This window comes from Pituophis catenifer, unplaced genomic scaffold, assembly GCF_029215685.1.
Source record: "Pituophis catenifer annectens isolate HBS135680 unplaced genomic scaffold, rPitCat1.0.hap2 SCAF_2, whole genome shotgun sequence".
Lineage (NCBI taxonomy): Eukaryota > Metazoa > Chordata > Lepidosauria > Squamata > Colubridae > Pituophis > Pituophis catenifer.
Window position 1 is genome coordinate 157,360,220 of NW_027256882.1, and position 19,923 is coordinate 157,380,142.

Below are 19,923 nucleotides of genomic sequence, written 5' to 3' on the forward strand. Positions count from 1 at the left end.
ATAAGCAGTGAGAAGGGAAGTGTCAGCAAAGATAGTGAGTGTCAGTCTAAATGTATGTGCAAGTAGAAAAATAGAAAAAAGGAAAACATTGTTGGCACCTATTTTTGGATGACAGCTACTGTATTATTTGACCTTCTTGATGATGGCTAGAGCTAAACATGCAAGGTACCAAGCAATCTGCCTATCATTTTACTACATCGGGAATTATAAAAAGTTCCTTACTATATACTGAGAGTTATAAATAGTTCCACTATCTGAATATGGAAACTTTCCTGATAGCTTTTTGGCACCCATTGAACAATAAAGCCTAAAAGCATCATAACAGTTTAAGAAACAAAATGTGAAGCACCTATAGAAGCCAAGGCTGCACTCCAGTACTTTGTTGTTATTAAGACCCTTCTTAATGAATCTCTTTAATAGGACAGCTCTAAAAGGCAACCATACGCGTGCCTTTTCAATAGCAATATCGAATTAAAAAAAACAAAAACCACCAAAACCAGGTATGCAAATTCAATTTCTTTTCAAATGAGCTGGAAAAGAAGTTGTGCGGACGCGCTCGTGGGCGTCCCCTTGTTTTAATGCAATTCTAATGAGCAGTTGTCGGCCTCCTCGATGACGTCACATTAGACAGGCAGCAAAAAGACCATCTTCCCACGTCTCTACGCAAAGCACTGACCAGTCCTTCGTCCACTTCCGCTCACGTGATCGCCTTTACTGGCGGAACTGAGGGCAGTTGGGTTTCAAGACGGAAGTTCAGCTTCATGCTGGGAACGGCAACTGGGGTGGGGGCGAAGCTGCCTCCCTTTCTCTGAGTTCGGCGCGGGGAGGCAGCAACACGGTAATGGAGGCGGTAAGTGAAAGAGGGTGGTGGAGCCTGGGGGAAGAGTTTTAATTGCTCCCTGTACCGGATAGTGTTTCTTTTGTGAGTCTTTCTTCTTTCTTAATGAGAACAGACGGTATCCCAATACAGTATAGGTTTTATCGGGATTATTGGGAGTTGAGTCCGGATAGGTATTATAAATTTAGCATTTATAATAGTAAATATATTGCTTTTGTACACTATACCGTTGGATAGAGCTAGCAGATTAGCCCAGATTTTTCTTTAAACGTTGATTGCATTTGAATGGTGGCCCGGTTTTTTTTTTTTACAGAGCCTTCTGAAGTGGAGTGTGATATATGTTTATATGTATGTTTGTAAGTATGATATAGTATGTATGTTACTTAAGATGATGGGCTAAGATTTAGGTTTGATTTTAATCCTGGCAGCTCACTTGAGTGATTTGAGATGACTGTAGTTAGTGTCTCACAGTCAAACCTTGTGTTTTGGGAAATTCGTTGTGGAGCTCCTTGATGAAAGGAAGGATGTCAATCTTAATAAATTATTTGAATGACAGACCCCTTATTTTGGAAAAGTGATTAATGCCATAAAAAGATTTTGCCTTGTATTGGATGTCAGTTCTCGGCTGGAGTTTTGCAATGGTTTGATTTTTGAATTTCTTTGGGCAAATCATGTTTTGAACAGGTTACAGCAGGACCTATTAAAAAGAAAAAAGGCTGTATCTCTATGTGATCTCCAAAAGCCATATTGCATAAAAGAAAAGTACATATACACCTGCATATGTATTTCTGATTTTAGAGCCATGATCTTAAGCGATAAAAACCCCTTTCTCATACATAATTATTATTATGTACTGTAAATATTGCACTGTAAGTCAAAGTTATCCCATGGTATAAAGAACTGTAAGCAAGAGGGGCTTGCTTAAAACTATCAGAGATGGGACAAATTTATAACTTAAGTTAAACTTGTATGTTTTTCTCTGTTCATTCTGAGGCAGGTCATCAAGTTGTTTTGTTATTTGACATTGTCTTGCCATGCAAATGACATATATAATTTATCCTACCTTTAAAAAAGAGCAATTCTTGATCACATCAGGAGGCTCTGCTTTCATCTGTAAAGATACATTGCAATCTCTTTAAACAAAAGTATCTCACCCACTTTAATTAAATTTTAATTTAAGCATTAAGCAAAGCAAGCTAGAACTCAGTCTTATAAAATAAAACCATTGTAAATTAAAAAAAACCAAACAAATTTAAAACCTTACTTTTAATAGAAAGGATAAACTGCAGATTGCAAAAATCTGGGTTTTATTTTTGAGATTGACCCTCTTTGTGTTCCAAAATTAATGTTTATGAATATGTGCTGTTTATAATAGACCGACTAACACTAATACAGCATTGCAAATATGAATGTGTGAGAGGTTGATACTGGAAGAGATGGTGCCATTGTATAAAAGAATTGTATGGAAAGATCATAATGTGGTCATAGAACTACAGCCAGACATTTTTGAGTTCTAGGAAAAAAAATTTAAGAACAATGCTGCATGTGCAAACTACCAGCCTGTTAATGAAATACCAGAAGAATTGTTTAAAATGTTACAAGATGCTGTGTGTGGTTTTGTAAGCTTGCATAGAAAATGCAAAGGACTGGAAAACATTGCTTCATACTAATTTCTAATGTCAAAAAAGGGTTGCATTAAAAAATGCTCAAATTATTGAACATTTGCACTTCTTTTGCATGCTCCTAAAAATAATCCTCAAGATTTTCCGATCCAAATTTCAACAATACATGGGATGAAAATTACCAGATTATCCGTTGAATTCAGAAAAGGCAGAGCCATAAGAAGATCCTATTGCTAATAACTGATAATAGAAAGGGCAAGGAAGTTTCAAAAGGATCTCTATTTCTGCTTAATTGGTTATGCAAAGGCTTTTGACTGTATAGACCACAATACATTGTGATAAGCCTTAAAAATATGGAAGTACCAGGCCCATACCAGTACCAGTACCATACAAACAATTTGTATGATGACCATGAAGCAGCAGTTAGAATGGAATAAGGAGCAACCAAATGTTTCAAAATTGAGAAAGCAGTGGGATTAGGTTTTATGCTGTTGATTTATTTATTTATGTTACATGTAGAGCATATCATGAGAAAAATTAGACATTGATGTTAAAATTGGCTGAAGAAACATTAACCTCAGGTATCCTGATGATACCGTGATGATTAGAAGCAAGGATAACTTAAGGAATCTCTTGTTGAAATTAAAAGAAATACAAAAATCAGCCTTTGTATATGAGTATAAATGAAAACTTATTTACCGGTATATCAATAGGCAATGCCAATCTAGCACAAATAGTTGACGAAGTTGAAGTGATAACAGACATTATCATCCTCTAGTTTAGTGGGCCTCCCTGGGGATCATAATGTGCAGTTTGATTGTCCCTATGTTAAACCAAAAGTAATAAACTGCATTATAGTGTGGTTACCATACTATAGAGCCGAGGTGGCGCAGTGGTTAGAATGAAGTACTACAGCTACTTCAGCTGACTGCTAGTTCAGCAGATCAGTGGATCAAATCTCACTGGCACAAGGTTGACTCAGCCTTCCAACCTTCCGAGGTGGGTAAAATGAGGACCCAGATTGTTGGGGGCAATATGCTATTTAGTATATTGTCTTTGGTGTAAGCCGCCCAGAGTCCTTGGAGAGTGGGCGGCATAGAAATAAAACAAACAAATACTTACTTACTTACTTACTACCGGTATGTATACATTCATCTTATGACTTCAAGTCCATCATGTCTAAAGGGTAGCAGTTTCTAGAAGATTAGCTTCAATGAAAATATTGAAATTTGGAAAAAAAGGCTTATCTTTATATTTCAGACACTGCGTGAGATTGCCTGCTGGCTAATAAGGTTTGAGGCTAATCCAGCATTCTTCACTATATAGCTATGTTGGAAATGTAATAGAGTAGCAATTCTAACATACCTGGTGGGTCCCAGGTTGAAGAGAAGCTGAAATTATTTGTGTTAGAACTAAAAAAATACTTGCTTAATGTTTTTTTTCTACCTAGTGTTTTCCCCCACAATTGCAGGCTCCACTTTTTTCAGATCTACAGTCATATAAAATTGAAAGGAAAAGATAAACAGTAATTCATTTTGGAACCTACACCTGCATTTTAAGCACACATAGGGATATTGAGCTCCAATATCCTTGGAATTTTCAGTTTTAAGTCCTGAAATGAAATCAGTTCATAGCTATCTATTTACAAAATACATGATAATTTATCTTGTTATTACCTGGGAAACTTTTTTTCTCTTTTTTTTAAGATGTGATAGTGTAGGTAAATATGGATTTTACAGCTCTGCTATGCAAAAATGTGTGGCCCTTGCCCACCCTAGCCTACAACAATTTGAATTGTGTTTGGATTCCACAATGCTTTTGATTTGACTACTTAAATTTTGTATAAATATACAAAAGTATGAAGGCTATTGCTTAACGCATTGTAAACTGCCCTGAGTCTCCGGAGAAGGGCGGCATATAAATCAATTTAAAAAAAAAATAATAATAACCGTTTCGCCTTCTGCTCTACATAATCACCCTGTCCAGTACAATAGTACGCTGAACCCACAATTTAATGGACTGATGGAGGAAAGCATATCTGTTACAGAAAGGGATATTTGTTAAAGCCATCGCATAACAAATGGAAATTTTTCAACACTCATGTACATATAAGAACCTTACTTATAGTTGTCAGTAAGGTTTTTGCTGCATTGAGTTTCAGTGATGCTGATACTGGACAAGTGATCACTTTGAAGAAAATGATTTTCTAATTTTAACTGAACCTTACAAATATGTCACACAGTACCTCCAGAGTCAGCATATTGCCCCCAACAATCTGGGTCCTCATTTTACCGACCTCGGAAGGATGGAAGACTGAGTCAACCTTGAGCTGGTGAGACTCAAACTGCCGAACTGCTGGCAGCCGGCAATCAGCAGCTGTAGCCTGCAGTACTGCATTCTAACCACTGCGCCACCAACGGCTCTTATATATGGAATATAACAGAACAATTAATCAGTGGAAGGACTTGCCTCCAGAAGTTGTAGGGGCTCCAGAACTGGAGATTTTTAAGAAGAGGTTTGGTTGTCAGACAACCATTTGTCTGAAATGGTATAGGGTTTCCTGCTTGAGCAGAGGGTTGGAATAGAAGACCTCCAAGGTCCCTTCCAACTCTGTTATTCTTTTATTCTGAGTACATCGCCAAGCATTGGATATTGCTTGTTGTTTGGAGTCAAGTCCAAATTCACATTGTAGCAAATAAAATAGATCTAACAAACAAAATTGAGGTTGTGCTCTTTTCATCCCAGTCTTTTAGACTTGGCTAGGGTCAAATCCACTCTGCTTAATCCTACCAGACCCAAATTGACTTGTCCCTGCCCCCAGACAACGCCCACTGCAATCTCATTTGAACCAAAAAAATAAAAGCTTACAATGCAGCCTAAATAAAGGAATTGCAACATACTGTAGTAACAAGCTAAGAACCCCAAAATTCTATCCTCCATCTGCTGATACCTCAATATTCCATCTCCTTTACAATGGATTTCCCCAGCTCTGCTGTCCTTCTGAAAAGGTTATTTTTGTGTAACAATAGAAATAACCTAACGTCATAAGGAGGACCTGCCTAGCTTACCTAAATTAGGCAGCAAATCAGATCCCTAGAATTCTCTGTCTTTTAGACCTCAGCTTCTACCATCTTAGGGGTCCCTCTTTCTTGTAACACCGAACAATTGTTGCAATAAATATGGTTCTTCTCAGTAGTGTGCCTTGTACTTCTGAATTTTTCACAACATAGATTTAGTCTATTATAGCTGAAATCTACTGAACTGAGCTGCATTAAATCAAGAGTTTGCTATGCTGGCAACTTTATAGCTTGGAAATATTCACAGCTGGACCATGTCATTCTCTGGAAATAGCACAGATACCATTAATTGTGGGAAGACTGTAACATTTTCCTGGGAGACAGGAAATAAGAGAACACAGTTCTATCTCTCCATTGTTGGGAATGAACTTCTATTTGAAGACTCTACTAGTATTTACAAGAAAGTAAACATATCTTTGTTTTGTATTTTATCATAGTATTCCTGTGAAATAGATAAGGCTGAATAATAGTGGTGAGATAAGATTTATAGCTTTATGAGTAGCTCAACTACATGGCACCTCTTTTCCTTCTTCATCTGCTCAGTTTGTTTTTCTGTTGGCATGTCTCCAGGTGGGTTAATATGTGAGAAGGAATGACATTCTAGATATTTTGAATGAGGATTACATTACGTAGATTGGAGGTAAGTTAGGTTGTATTAGCTAACCAAGATAATGGTTTATTTTTTAAAAGTTGAAAGGTGCTTCCCCCCCCCCAATCAAAACAGGATTTTTTTTTTAAATACTTAGGAAAACAGGTGATGCAATTCAGCTTTGACAAGGCAGTTCCCACCTCTGCCTTAGGAAGCAATTCTCTTTTTTAATATACTGAAATCTCTATATCAAAACAAATTAGGTTATTTCCGAAGCTCTTCATATGCAAATACATTCAGATTTAATCAATTAATGAATCAAGAAATGTTTGCTAATAAGGTTTTTTAACTTGTTGGTGTTCCTAATTATTATATATTACATTTCAAGGAACAATCATTGTTGCAGGAATTATATCCCAGGATGTTGCATCTCCTTGATTTCTATCTCTTATTTTTTTAGGGTGCAGTACCTGAGAGTGGGCTGGAGAAAAAACTACCCTTATCTGAAGGTGAGTGATGCAGAAAGACTGATTTATGACAACTTTTGCTTAGTTTGGATCCTTGGTTGGAGTTTATTGCAAACATTTTTCTATCCAACCCCTTAACAACAAGATTACAGAAATAAAAAGAAGCAATAATTTAAACAAAAATTTAAAACAAGCGTCAAGGTTACTTTCTTCTAGAAATTTGTCAAGTAAATTGGTGGATTCTGAGCTTGGAGATCTACTTTCTATTGCAACAGATTTTTATCTTTTGTAAAGTTTTGTCTATCCTAGTGACTTAAGCTTGTCCATCAATTTCCAGAAGCAGATAGGCTGGCCTGGGTATCTGAAGACTCTCTTCTTCTAACTTCACAAACAAATTTCTTTCTTATAGCTTTGAAGGCAGTCTTGGAAATTGAAGGGGGAATTTATGCTGAAAATTAGAGGAATGGAGAACTGAAGTTGCAGTACTTGGAATGAAACTTCAATTCTGTTTTTTTCTTTTTTAAAGATATTAGATTTAATTGATCAAATAGTGGGTTGTGCAAAGTGCTTAGATATGCTTGATGTTAATAAATTGGATTTTAAAAAAGCATATAGAAAGTATATAATATGGTTTTCTGATATATTTAAGCTTCTTAGGAGCATGAATTTTTCTGCTCTGATGTTATTTTCTTAAGGGATATCTTGTTAGTTCCCTTTGTCTTCCTCAAACAGATGGTGATTCCAACAATGGCATCTACACATGCTTCATGAAGTCACATCGCTGTTATGACCTCATTCCAACAAGCTCCAAGCTTGTTGTATTTGATACATCTCTGCAGGTGGGTAGCTACCTGGTTTGATGGGCAGAGCAGTAGCAGTAGCAGCTTCTGGGGAGTTGGTGGGATTCCTGGATAAACCTTTATTTCCTTTAACTGAAGGAAAGTAAAATGGGGCTACCAACAGATGGAGATTCTCTGCATTTGTGAGTAGGTAGAAAACTCTATAAAACTGAATTGGAAAATTTTGTGAGGATTTGTATGTTGTGTACATGCTCCAGAGTCATAGGACCTCTGGCATCTTGAGTGCATATAATGATCAGTGGTTTGGGTCAAAAATGGCTAAACTTCGCTTTTAAAAAGGTGATAAACCTCATAAAATTCAGCAATGGAATTTAAAATTTTGAAACTGATGTATAAAGGTTTGGATCTAGTTTTAGGCAGAATAGAGCTACTGACCTGATTTGCAAATTATATTACCGTGTTTTATTAAATCAATCACAACCAGTTATGTTCATAAGTTAAAACTCACTAAACCAGATTACATTCCAGCACAAAGTGTGAATTCAGTCATATTATAATTAAAGACATAAGTTACTGTATTTTTCGGAATATAAGACGCACCGGAGTATAAAACGCACCTACCTTTTTTGGTGAGGAAAAGAAGAAAAAGAAATCTCCTTCTGCCTCTGAGCAGCCAACAGCCTGCTTTACTTTCATTTTCAGCATAGCTTGATTAGCACAAGGAAAAAAAAAAATTGCTCCAACAATTTACCTCTTTGCAGCAAGCAACAAAACAGCTGAGAGCAAATCAGTTGAGTGTTGGGAGGCCCATCCAATCAACTTGTGCTAATTAGGATGTGCTGAAGCTGAAAGCTGTTTTTTCTTGCTGTTTGCTTGCAAGGAGGTAACTGTTTTGAGGCAGAGGCCAAAGGGTGGAGGCCAGTGGGTAGGCGGGGCTACATTTGGTGTATAAGAGGCACCTAAATTTTCACCCCCTTTTAGGGGGGAAAAAGGTGTGTCTTATACTCCAAAAAGTACAGTAATTATGTTTGACTTCAACTGTGGCTAAGTATGAATTTGATTCCAGTAAATATGATGTCTCATTTAGATACTAAGCATGCTTAATATCTAAATGAGATACTAGATTAAATCATTTAATCTGTCTTTTATAGATTAAAAATGCTGGTCTGCTCCTGAGCAGGATAATCTCAGGAGCAGAGCAGACCAGCAGACCCCTCTCTAATCCCTTTACAGAGGGATTTAGAAAGTAGCCAAACAAATGCAAAATAAGATGCTTTTCCCAGCAGTAGTGCAGTCTTTTGTATATGTTGCTTAACCTTTTCATAGCTGACAAAGTGAACAGGAAACCATTGCAGAAGTACCCCTCTGAAATTCTTGGAAAAAATGTGAGATTCTTATTCCTGATCCTTTTTCTAATTTGGGATTTCCCCCTTCCATGCCTTCTAGACTGATAGATGAATGACTTCCATGATCCTCAAAACTACCTAGATTTAGGTCGAGGGATCTTGGCAATGAAACCCAAGACTTTGGAAGGGCACCAGATTTGGGAAGCTACTGTAACTTTTTTCCTCAGGAAGTGTCACAGCCCCATATTTGTGTGGCTTCTAGGTGAAGAAAGCGTTCTTTGCGTTGGTGACCAATGGCGTGCGGGCTGCTCCACTCTGGGACAGCAAAAAGCAAAGCTTTGTGGGTAAGGGCTTCCTTGCTTCATCTTCTTACCATCTTCTTACCCTGACTTCTTCATCCCTGGGGTGACCTCTTCACACGCCCTTTTTATCCCCTCACAGGAATGCTGACAATCACAGACTTCATTAACATCCTTCACCGCTACTATAAATCGGCCCTGGTAAGTGCCTTTGGACTTCTGACTTCATTAAAGGAGCTCTTGGTTGAACAAGGTCCTTAACACAAACTCTGAAATTTTGCCCATCTGAGTATTGCAAGAGTTTATTTCTAATTTTTCAGTTGTTAAGGAAAAAAATTAATATATATGGGTGAAGCATCTAACGTAGAGAGTGAATTTTATTTTGGAAGTGGTAGTTTATTAATGGGGCTTCATCCAGCCGTGACAATACAAGGGTTTCCAGGGTAGGAAACAAGGAGAGCAAATAACGGGGAGTGGGAGGGGAATCGAACTACAGGCAATCCTCAATCTGCAACAGTTCATTTAGTGACCGTTCGAATTTACAACGGCACTATAAAAAGTGACTTATGACCATTTTTCAAAGTGTGCAGCATCCCCACGGTCATGTGATTTACATTCAGATGCTTGATAACTGATTCACATTTATGACGGTTGCAGTGTCCCGGGGTCATGCCTTTCACCTTTTGCGACCTCCTGACAAGCAAAGTCAACGGGGAAACCAGATTCACTCAAAAACCGTGTTACTGATTTAAGAGCTGCAAGTGATTCACTTCGCAAACGTGGCAAACAAAGTCGTAAAGCGGGGCAAAACTCTCAACACGTTTCTCACTTAGCCACATAAATTTTGGACTCGATTGTGGTCGTGAGTTGAGGACTGCCTGTATATGGAGTACTGAGACACAAAAGCAATGAGCACTTGTCTTCTTTCTCAACCTCCCACAGTCCCAAGATGCACATCATTATGGCTAAAATGCCACAGTTAGTTACGTGACAAGTATGCTAACTGGGGACAATGAAACCTGGATTGAAAAAGAACTGGGAGAAGCTTATGGCTTGTCTTGCAATATGTTCTGACCTAGGCTTCCTGAGTCAGTAAAACACAGGTAGTCCCAAAAACCTATTTTATTTTAACAGCTGTGAATTCTGTTCATTCACAGATGAGTCCCAAATAGTTGTAAAGAGTCCTTCAGGATAAAGCTGATAATCACCCACCTTTATCTCCCTTAACACTCTGCCAAAGACCTAATTGGCAAAGTCCAGAATCAAATAGAGCTTCAGACTTTAAACTGCACAGAATTAACAACGTTGCTTCCTGCAAAGGCCCACATGCCTTTGCTCCTCTTTTAAGCCTTATCGGAGGGGCCAATCATCTCCCAGCCCTACTCCCGAGTCGTCCCTTTTGTTTTAACTGTTCTTGCCTTCTGGCAGCTCTGCGCATGCGGGCACTGAGAACAGGCTCCCCCTGTTCCTCTGCCTTGCTGAGGTCTGACTCTGGAGGCTCCGGAGGCAGCATGTACCTCCCAGATGGCCCTTTCTCTGCCTCCAACGCAGAACTCTCGTCTGAGCCTTCCCCAGACTCCAGGACTGGCCCATGTTCCTCCCCAGCCTCCTCACTGTCCGACTCTGCTGCCAGTTCCACAGGCTGCTGGCAGACCACAATACAATAATGGTTGAAGAGGGGCTGCTTTCACACACATAAAGCCCTACTCGGTTGGAACATGTCCCTGATCCTGCCAGGTTGGCAGCTACTATATGACATCTGGAAGATTAAATTCCATCCTCAGGAAGTTAGAGCACATGCTGACCCGCATGGGTGGATGTTATTCATTGCACTTATCCCTAACACTGTTTCTTGTGTGTCCAGGTGCAGATTTATGAGCTGGAAGAGCACAAGATTGAAACATGGCGAGGTAATGGCAGAAGGGTTATTATGATGGGGCAAAGAGGATATGGGGTCTTTCTGGTGAAGAACATTAGAAAAAATTTCCAGATATTGGAAGCCCTTCTTTTCCCTTCTAGGCATCTGATTGTACACCAGATTTGAGCCTTTGGGCTGTCACCAACAGGGTGACTAGAAAGTCATCCAGGATGTGTACTTTGTATATTTTCTCTTCTTAAAAGGAACACAGCTGAATAATTTTTCTTTTCTCTTGCAGAAGTTTATCTGCAGGACTCCTTCAAGCCATTGGTCTGCATTTCGCCCGATGCCAGGTAGGGGACTCCACCCACATGGGATTGTTCACTAATCTGCTTCTGCATTTTTGAAGTGCCACTAAAATGCTTCCTGCCATCTTCCCATCTGGCGTGCTTCTTGTTTTCTGGAGACATTACCAGTTTAGTCAGTCTTTCCATCACTCCTGGTCTATGGATTATCTCCTCTCAGTCCTGGATTAGCTATTAAGGAAAATAGGCACATGCTTAGGCTCCAGAGGGAAGGGGGAACACCATAGAGTTTTTCCCCTTAATACTGTCACGCTCGATTTAAATTTTCAGCTCTTAATGTTTTGTCAGTTAAGCAATGGAAAGGCTAAGGGACATCCTCAGTTGTCTTCATCTGGTCCTGTCTCTTGTATTTTGGGCATCTTGTGCCAAGTTATTGTGACTGCAGGTAGTCCTCAATTTACAACAACTCATTTAGTGACCGTTCAAAGCTACAAAAGCACTGGGAAAAAAAGTGATCAATGGCCATTTTTCACACTTACAACTTTTGTAGCATCCTCATGATCATGTGACCAAAATTCAGAATTCTTGGCAACTGGTTCATACTTATGACCATTGCTGTGTCCTGGGGTTGTGTGATCATATTTTGCGACATTCTGACAAGCAAAAATTCAATGGGGAAGCTAGATTCACTTAACAACCGTGTTACTAACTTATCCACTGCAGTGATTCACTTAACAATTGTGGCAAGAAAGGTTGTAAAATGGGACAAAACTCAGTTAACAAATGTCTCACTTAAGAACAGAAATTTTGGGCTCAATTGTGGTGATAAGTCAAGGACTACCTGTATTATCTCTTTTTGACTCCTTTAAGCAAATCAGACCAGAAGTTCAGTTTTGCACCTCTTTATAAAAGAGTGTTGTTTTCTTACTATCTTATACGCATGCACTGAGGATTATGCATTCAGAGCTGTGTAGTTAATAGATATGCAGGTCAGGTTTAGAACGTTGTCTTTCAAAGATCTGGAGCAGGGATCTCCAACCTTGGCAACTTTAAGAGTTGTGGGTTTCAATTCTCAGAATTCTGGGAGTTGAAGTCCAAACTCTTAAAGTTGTCAAGGTTGGAGATCCCTGATCTGGAGGGTTCCTTTACCAATTAAGATTCTGTCTTACATAGAAGGATTGGGGAAATACGGTGGAATGACACAACTACTTTAACTGTTTCTACTTAGTTACTGTTCTGTAAACACTTGTTAAAGAGCTACTTCTTGCTCACACCTCTCCCTCCCACATATACACTTCTAAGAATGTGGAGAACTGCTGTGGTACTTAATGAATGCAATAGCCATTCAGCGTACTGCTATCTCCATCTACCATGGAAATCTACCATCTACCAGAAACCACAGCTATCCGCAATCACACCTTCATGTTTTTTCTTTGCGTCACTCTTTGCTATTAAACCTTTTGAAAGATGAAATCATTGGTTTCTAAGAAAAAAAAGTTAAAATTGGTAGATACATGCACATCCAATATACTGGCAAACCTCTCAGGGCAGAGTAAGGCCTATCCAAGACCTTTTGCTGCTTGATGTAGAAACGGAAATGACTCTTTTCACTCTTTTTCTCCTTTCTGCTGAATATCCAACACCAATCAAGGTTTTGTTTTGTTTTTGTTTCTGGGGTGTAAAATTTCATAATCATTTTTTCTTCTCCCAGGCAGCTGCTGCAAGAACAATAACAAATAAACTCTCATGTTGTGGCACCATTGAAAAGGCCCTCTCTCTAATGGTTCTCTTCTTTGCTTCAAGGGGAAAGGATCTTATAAATAATTTAAAGCAGGAGATCTTTGTGCCAGTGATGGTCTAGATAGATATCAGAGGGAGGAGGATTTCTATCTATGTGTTGGAAGTTTTTTCTTGAGTCTTGGGGGATGGTGGAATATAAATTAGAGCAGATCCCAGAAATCTCCTCTACCTGCATGAGATCTAAACTCCTCTCAGATTTGAGGACAGATCTAAGAATCCCAGCTGCATATCTTAGTTCCTCTTTCATGTCTGCTACCCATCCCCACCAGAGCTTTAGAGACATCCTTTGTAGAGTTAAGAGTAGAATAGAATTTATTGGCCAAGTGTGATTGGACACATAAGGAATTTGTCTTGGTGCATATGCTTTCAGTGTACATAAAAGAAAAGATACGTTCGTCAAGAATCATAAGGTACAACACTTAATGATAGTCATAGAGTACAAATAGAGTAAAAATTGAGGAAACAATATCAATATAAATCGTAAGGGTACAAGCAACAAAGTTACAGTCATACAGTCATAAATGGAAGGAGATGGGTGGTGGGAACGATGAGAAGATTAATAGTAGTGCAGACTTAGTAAATAGTTTGACAGTGTTGAGGGAATTATTTGTTTAGCAGAGTGATGGCGTTCGGGAAAAAACTCTTCTTGTGTCTAGTTGTGCTCTATAGCATCGTTTGGGGGCGTAAAGTAGACATCTGAGTGTCTTCTTGAGTTTTGATATGCTCCTCCTTCTTCTCTTGTAAAGCCTCTTTGATGCTGTGACTTCTTTGATTCAAAACAAGATCCACCGGCTGCCTGTCATTGACCCCGAGTCAGGCAACACTCTGTACATCTTGACACACAAGCGCATCCTCAAATTCCTCAAGCTGTTTGTGAGTACTTCTCAGTGCAAGCCAGCTTGGCTTTTCCTGTTATGTATTGTTGAGGGTTGTGTGTGTCCCCTTTCTGTGGACCGTTGCTTTTTGTGTAGAGGTGAGATGCCATTTTACTTTTGTCCACAAAGCTTCAACGTGCTCTTAGAATCTCCCTCTTGTGGTCCTGTAGATTGCTGAGTTCCCTAAGCCAGAATTCATGACGAAAACCCTAGAAGAGTTGAAGATCGGTACTTACGACAACATTGCAAAGGTGCAGACTAATACGCCTGTCTATGTTGCGCTGGGCATCTTTGTACAGCATCGGGTCTCTGCATTGCCTGTGGTAGATGAATCAGGTGAGAAGCAGCATTGTGGCTTTATTAGTGAGGGGTACTACAAACAAATAGCAGTTAGTAAAGAACTCTCTGAAATAATAAAACTCTGTAGCTCGGTCTCCCACAGAGTCCCATTATCCGGGGCTTCAGGTGGTAAAATTCCCAACTAAATTTTGTGGAAGGCTGATATATTAGTAATGCATTTTCTTGTTGACTGCCCTAGATGGGAAATTAGGAGGGTATTCTTACCCCTATGTAGTAATCACATATTATTTTTCTTTTGAATATAGGTTAGTTGATTTATGAGGCTCTGTAACCTATTGATTCAGTATAGCAGTGGCCCCAAGCCTTTTGGACAACAGGGAATGGTTCTGTGGAGAAAGATTTTTCCACGGACTGGAGGGGATGTGGTGCTGCCTGCATTCTGCAGATGGGACTTCACTTGTTTGTGTGGCCTGGTTTCTGGCATGCCATGTCCCTATGCCAGTGCACAGACCGGGGGGGCGGGGGCAACCCCTGTCGTTAAATATACCCAGTTTCAAATATATCCAGTTTCTGTCTTATTCTGTGCATGAGGCAAGGTGATGAGCTCACTTATACCTCTGCATTGTAGCAGGAAGTTTTTTTCACTTTCTTCCAAACTTAAGTACATTTTTCCTGATCTTAGCTGGAAAGCTATAGAAAATACTGAACTTCAGCTTTTCTCTTTTTTTCAGGCCGGGTTGTGGATATTTACTCCAAGTTTGATGTTATTGTGAGTATTTCTGGTAAAAATTGCTTACAACATTATAGGAGTAAAATGTGCTTACCCACTTTTCCTCATTTTTTTTTAAAACCTCAGTTTATCAAACACAAGCTTAAGTTATCTTAAATCCAGTTTGAAAGCTAAATTGAGAAATTTAATTAATTTGCCACCCTCACCTTGTCAGCAGACAGATATTTATGTAAACATTTATATTTTTGATGGCCTAAAAATATGTTAGAGATTTAATATTGAAAAAAATCCATGTCTTTGGGCGGAAGCTAGTATAATATTGGGTATAGAAGCGATGACCCTATGGAACTGCCCTGGTTTAATGACATGGAGTCCAAGAGATCAGATAGCCTTAGTTATATAAGTAGACCTCACTTACTGAATGGCTTGTGCAGCAACTGTTCAAAATTATAACTGCTGAAAAAAAAATAACTTTGAGGCCAAGACACAATTTTATGACCTTCATAGCATCTGTCCTTTACTCATGTGTTTATTACAGTCCGTCAGTACAAGTCCTATGCCCAGCCCTATTACCCACTCCCCACCCCCTTGCAGAGCAGAGAGATTGATTAAGCAAGCAATCTAATTAGGCAATTTCTCCTATGCTTGACCTATTTTTTTCTTCCCTCCCCTCACAGAGAAAAGAGATTAGAGAGGAAGGGATTACAAGAGAGTAAGCAGGCACACAATGAATACACATCAAAAGGAAGCAGTTGGTGCTTGTGCATTCCCATTGTATGCCTGCTTACTCTTTTTTTAATCCCTCTCCAATGAATGTAATTCCAAGCACTAATTTCCTTCTTGCTAATTATTGCAGTGCTGGAATGAACATTCTGGGGAGTGGGGAAAAGGAAGGGTGAATTAAAATCATAAATACAGTAACAATCATGTGATTTTCCATATGGAATTCCACACAATTTCCCAATTATGGTAGCTAAATGAGGGTTAGCCATACATGGCTTTCTATCCTATCCAGATAAATCCAACTGATGAAATTTGATTGTGTCTGGAACCAGAAAGGAAATTAGAGGGGGTTTAATACTGGTGTCCTCTTCGTTTAATTTGTAGCATACAGCTTGGATCATTTGAGATTTGGTGGAATGCTTATGGTTCTGTCCTCCGTGTTTCTACCCCTGGAGAAAATTCTTAAATTTCAGTAGGACATGACCCAATCTTCTAGGATGTGGTAGTGCAAATATTGGCTGATAATCAATTGCAGGTTATTCATATGATGGCAATATTTGCTGTGACAGAGGAGGAATGGTATTAATTCTTTGTAATAAAAACATTACTGGGTTTAAACAGCTTCTGTTTGTAGACATTGGGCACACTTGATCGATTCAAGCTCATCAGAGCAGGTGTGTGGAGAGAGAAAAAATGTTGGAGTCAGTGAAAGCCAGCTGTGCCACCAGATCTTTTCATCTTCTTATCTCTCTATCACCAGAATCTGGCAGCAGAGAAAACCTACAATAATCTGGATGTAACAGTGACCAAGGCATTGCAGCATCGCTCACAGTACTTTGAGGGCGTGCTCAAATGTTACAAACACGAGACTTTGGAGACAATAATCAACAGACTAGTAGAGGCCGAGGTAAGTCCAGTTCCACCCTTCTGGCTAAATTCAACAAAGGAAAGGAATGTTCTTGTAGCAAGATGGAGCCAGAAGTACTCATTAAATACAGTACTTTCAGCTATTATTAAGATTAGTCTCTACATTGCTTTACTCTCTCTAATTAAGATTAAAACTGTGAAGTAGTCCAGTAAGTTTGTATTTGGTTATGTGACTACGACATAATACCATAGTCATATTAACTGAAGGAGGGGACTCTTCATTTCCACAGAAAAACTTGGGAAGCTTTTGAATCACCCAAGAAAGAAGGTTGGGAAAAACTTGGAGTGAGATATTATTGTGGTGTCAGTTTCCTTTTCATCTAGTACAGGTTCTCAACCTTCCTAATACCATGACCCTTTAATACAGTTCCTCATGTTGTGGTGACCCCCAACCATAAAATTATTCCTAAAACCATTGAAAATATGTGTTTTCCGATGGTCTTAGGTGACCCCTGTGAAAGGGTCGTTCGACCCCCAAAGGGGTCCCAACCCACAGGTTGAGAACCATTGATCTAGGGTCTAGATCAGTGGTGACAAATCAATGGCACATGTGCCACAGCTGGCACGCAGAGCCCTCTCTGTGGGCACGCGAGCCGTCGCCCAGCTCAGCTCCACCATGCATGCGGGCACGCGTTCCCGCCGGCTAGCTGATTTTTGGGATGCATGGGGGCTGGAACCATTGTGGGAGACGTGCATGCATGTGTGTGTGTGGGGGGTTGCGGGCTGCAGGAGGCTGCAGGAAGACCTACTAAGCCCAAAATGGGGCACGCGAAGGGGAGCACGCACATTGCATTATGGATGCCGGCATGCGTGCGTGCTTTCAGCACATGGCGACAAAATGGCTAGCCATCACTGGTCTAGACGATTGTGTCAGGCTATCATCCTGTGATGACCACCAAATTCTTCACTGTGTAAAATAGGCCCTCACAAAACTTTCTGTAACCAACAGGTTCATCGGCTGGTTGTGGTAGATGAAAACAACGTGGTGAAGGGCATCATCTCCCTCTCTGATATTCTGCAAGCGCTAATGCTGCCGGGAGGTCAGCAGCAAGAGGGCTGAATCAGCTCATTGGGGCCTGAAATATGGCACAGCTGTCCTTCCTTCATCACTCTTTTGGCCAAACAGCTGCAGCGTAAAGGAGGCCGCGTGGTCCACTTAAAAAGCCAATCTTCACGGAGTTAGTTCTCACGGCTTCTCCCTCTTCAAATCTTGGTTTCCTGAATCTTCAAGGCCTGCTGTTCCTTTGATTTAGAAACACTGATTTTGTACTCGGAATGTAGCCTCAGATAGATAACACTGGCCATTTTGGGATGGGAAGAGCATGTGTCAGATTTCCTGGGCGAGTGTGATATAACCATGTGTGGACACAAACTCAGAACTGTAAAAATCCAGAATATAGATCTTTGGGGAATCTTGTTCTGAGTTTAAGTTAAAGCAGAAGTGCAGTACCTGATAGTTCTTCCATTTATTGGTTTGCACATCCTTTGCATGTCATGTGCATCTAAGAAATGTATGTAAATGAGTGAGAAACCCTATCCAAGTATCGCCTGCAATCATGTCCATCAATGACTTTCTTCCCTTCTGAGACTCCCTGATAGGCATCTTTATGCTACCCAGCTCCCATTGCTCATAGTGCTCTTCCTTGTAGCAGAGCTAAACTTTGTTTTAGATGTTCCAAATGGAACCAATTTCATCACCAGAGCTAAAAATCCCTTTTGGGGCCAGGATGGTGTGATATTGTTTGGCTTCCTGCACTATTTGAATTTGCTGATCTGTGCAGGGAGAGGCCTCATTTGTCTTCTCTTAATACTTCCCTGTGAAAGGACCAGAGCCAGTAATGATCCTGCCTGGAAACATTTTGATCCTGTTTGCAACACAATTTTTTTTTTAAAAAAACTAGGGCCTGTTCTTCTTTACTGAAGTATGTCTTTCCTTATTGTAAAGATATTGCCTTGCCAAGAATGCTATCTCTTTTGCACATTCCTATATTGCTTTCCTCTCCAGGTAAATTGTACAATATATATTTTTGTAAAGTTGTATCCCCTATCTCCATTTCTCTGTCCATGCTTTTACTTTCAAGGAGAAAGCTTTCAAAAGTTGTGTGTGTCACCTTAAGCGGGACTTGAACAGTATGTTTGGTAATTATTTCAAGTCCGTGGACAGGAGTTAACCTTAACCCTGAAAAGCCTTCCTTTTATTATTTACTACATTTTTTGAGAGTCTGTACTTAATAAAAGATCAATCTGAAATTTTAACCGGCATTTTCAGAATAATGAATGGAACTTGGCAAGCAATGTAGAAAAGAGAGGAAGATTATTCTGACCTCAGAGACCCACGTTAGCCTGCACATCAGCTTAATTCATGAATGTTATTTCAGAACATCATTTGGTCCGGGTTGGTATGTTTTCTCCATAATTTCACTTCCCCAAATTTTAATTTTGAGACGTTGAAATTGGATGCTTCTCCCTTTCTTACGTATTTGCTGCTCCAGGTACCTATATAATTAGAGGATATTGTACTTCTGCAGCTATGCATATAAGAACATCATCATATAATCTTTATGTCTATAGTCAAGGGTTTGATTTTTTGCCTCTTTGACATCTCAAGGAGTCTTGAGTTAATCAGCTCAAGAGCATATCAAGTCTAATGGCAAATTTCTTCAGATAGTAGCTTTTCTGTTGTTACTTCTGCTATGATTACTGAGTCTTTCCCATTACATTTGCATTTTGTACTACACACACACACACACATATACACACACATATACATATAGACACATACATATAGACACACATACATACACATTTATACATGCAGTTCTCTCTCCACCACCCTGCAATCCTTTGGAATATATTTTCAAAATTAAAAATGTACTTAACTAGTTCAACAAGATTGGAAACCTATGCACTCATGTCTCTGAAATGCCACTTCTGTTATATGTTGTGTGCTCCAAAATGAAGAGGAATTGCTGACTACTTCATTGCTTATATCAGCTCGGCCTGTGACTTCAGTTCAAAGGCCAGTGATTCAAGGATTTTCTCCTCAATTTGGAAAGGATAGTTCTTATAGGCCACAACAGCCTTCCAAGCTGCATATTTTTTTCGATGTTCTTTTTGAGCCCCAGTCTAGCCAAAATGATTAGTTCCCCCTCCCTTTTTCCTATCTTGCATTGACTTCCAAGGCCTTAATTGGGATGTCTGTCCCAGTCTCTCCTCCTATCCTCCCCAGCGACCCTATGGCCAGGAATGTGCTGAGCCAGCCTGCCTGCCCAGTTACTAGATGCCTATTTGTTCTGCCTGTGATTTCTTTTAAAAGGCAGAAATCCTCAGGCACTTAGCTGGAGCCATGGGTGAGAATGCCATCTAG

General features: G+C 39.6%; 1 protein-coding gene across 1 annotated transcript; it reads left to right on the forward strand.

The window, feature by feature from the left end:
* The first annotated feature begins 770 nt into the window (after positions 1 to 770).
* On the forward strand, positions 771 to 18,812 carry PRKAG1 (protein kinase AMP-activated non-catalytic subunit gamma 1). Its single transcript, XM_070937857.1, has 12 exons — positions 771 to 850; positions 6,587 to 6,635; positions 7,326 to 7,432; positions 9,002 to 9,083; positions 9,181 to 9,239; positions 10,903 to 10,948; positions 11,195 to 11,249; positions 13,748 to 13,874; positions 14,047 to 14,212; positions 14,908 to 14,945; positions 16,390 to 16,536; positions 17,506 to 18,812. The coding sequence occupies exons 1-12, from the start codon at positions 842 to 844 to the stop codon at positions 17,614 to 17,616; spliced, it is 996 nt and encodes a 331-aa protein (XP_070793958.1). The 5' UTR covers positions 771 to 841; the 3' UTR covers positions 17,617 to 18,812.
* The last annotated feature ends 1,111 nt before the right edge of the window (positions 18,813 to 19,923 follow it).

Coding starts and splice junctions, on each gene's coding strand:
- PRKAG1 (XM_070937857.1), top strand. Junction 10,949..11,194: donor CAAGATTGAAACATGGCGAG/GTAATGGCAGAA, acceptor TTTCTCTTGCAG/AAGTTTATCTGCAGGACTCC. Junction 13,875..14,046: donor TCAAATTCCTCAAGCTGTTT/GTGAGTACTTCT, acceptor GTGGTCCTGTAG/ATTGCTGAGTTCCCTAAGCC.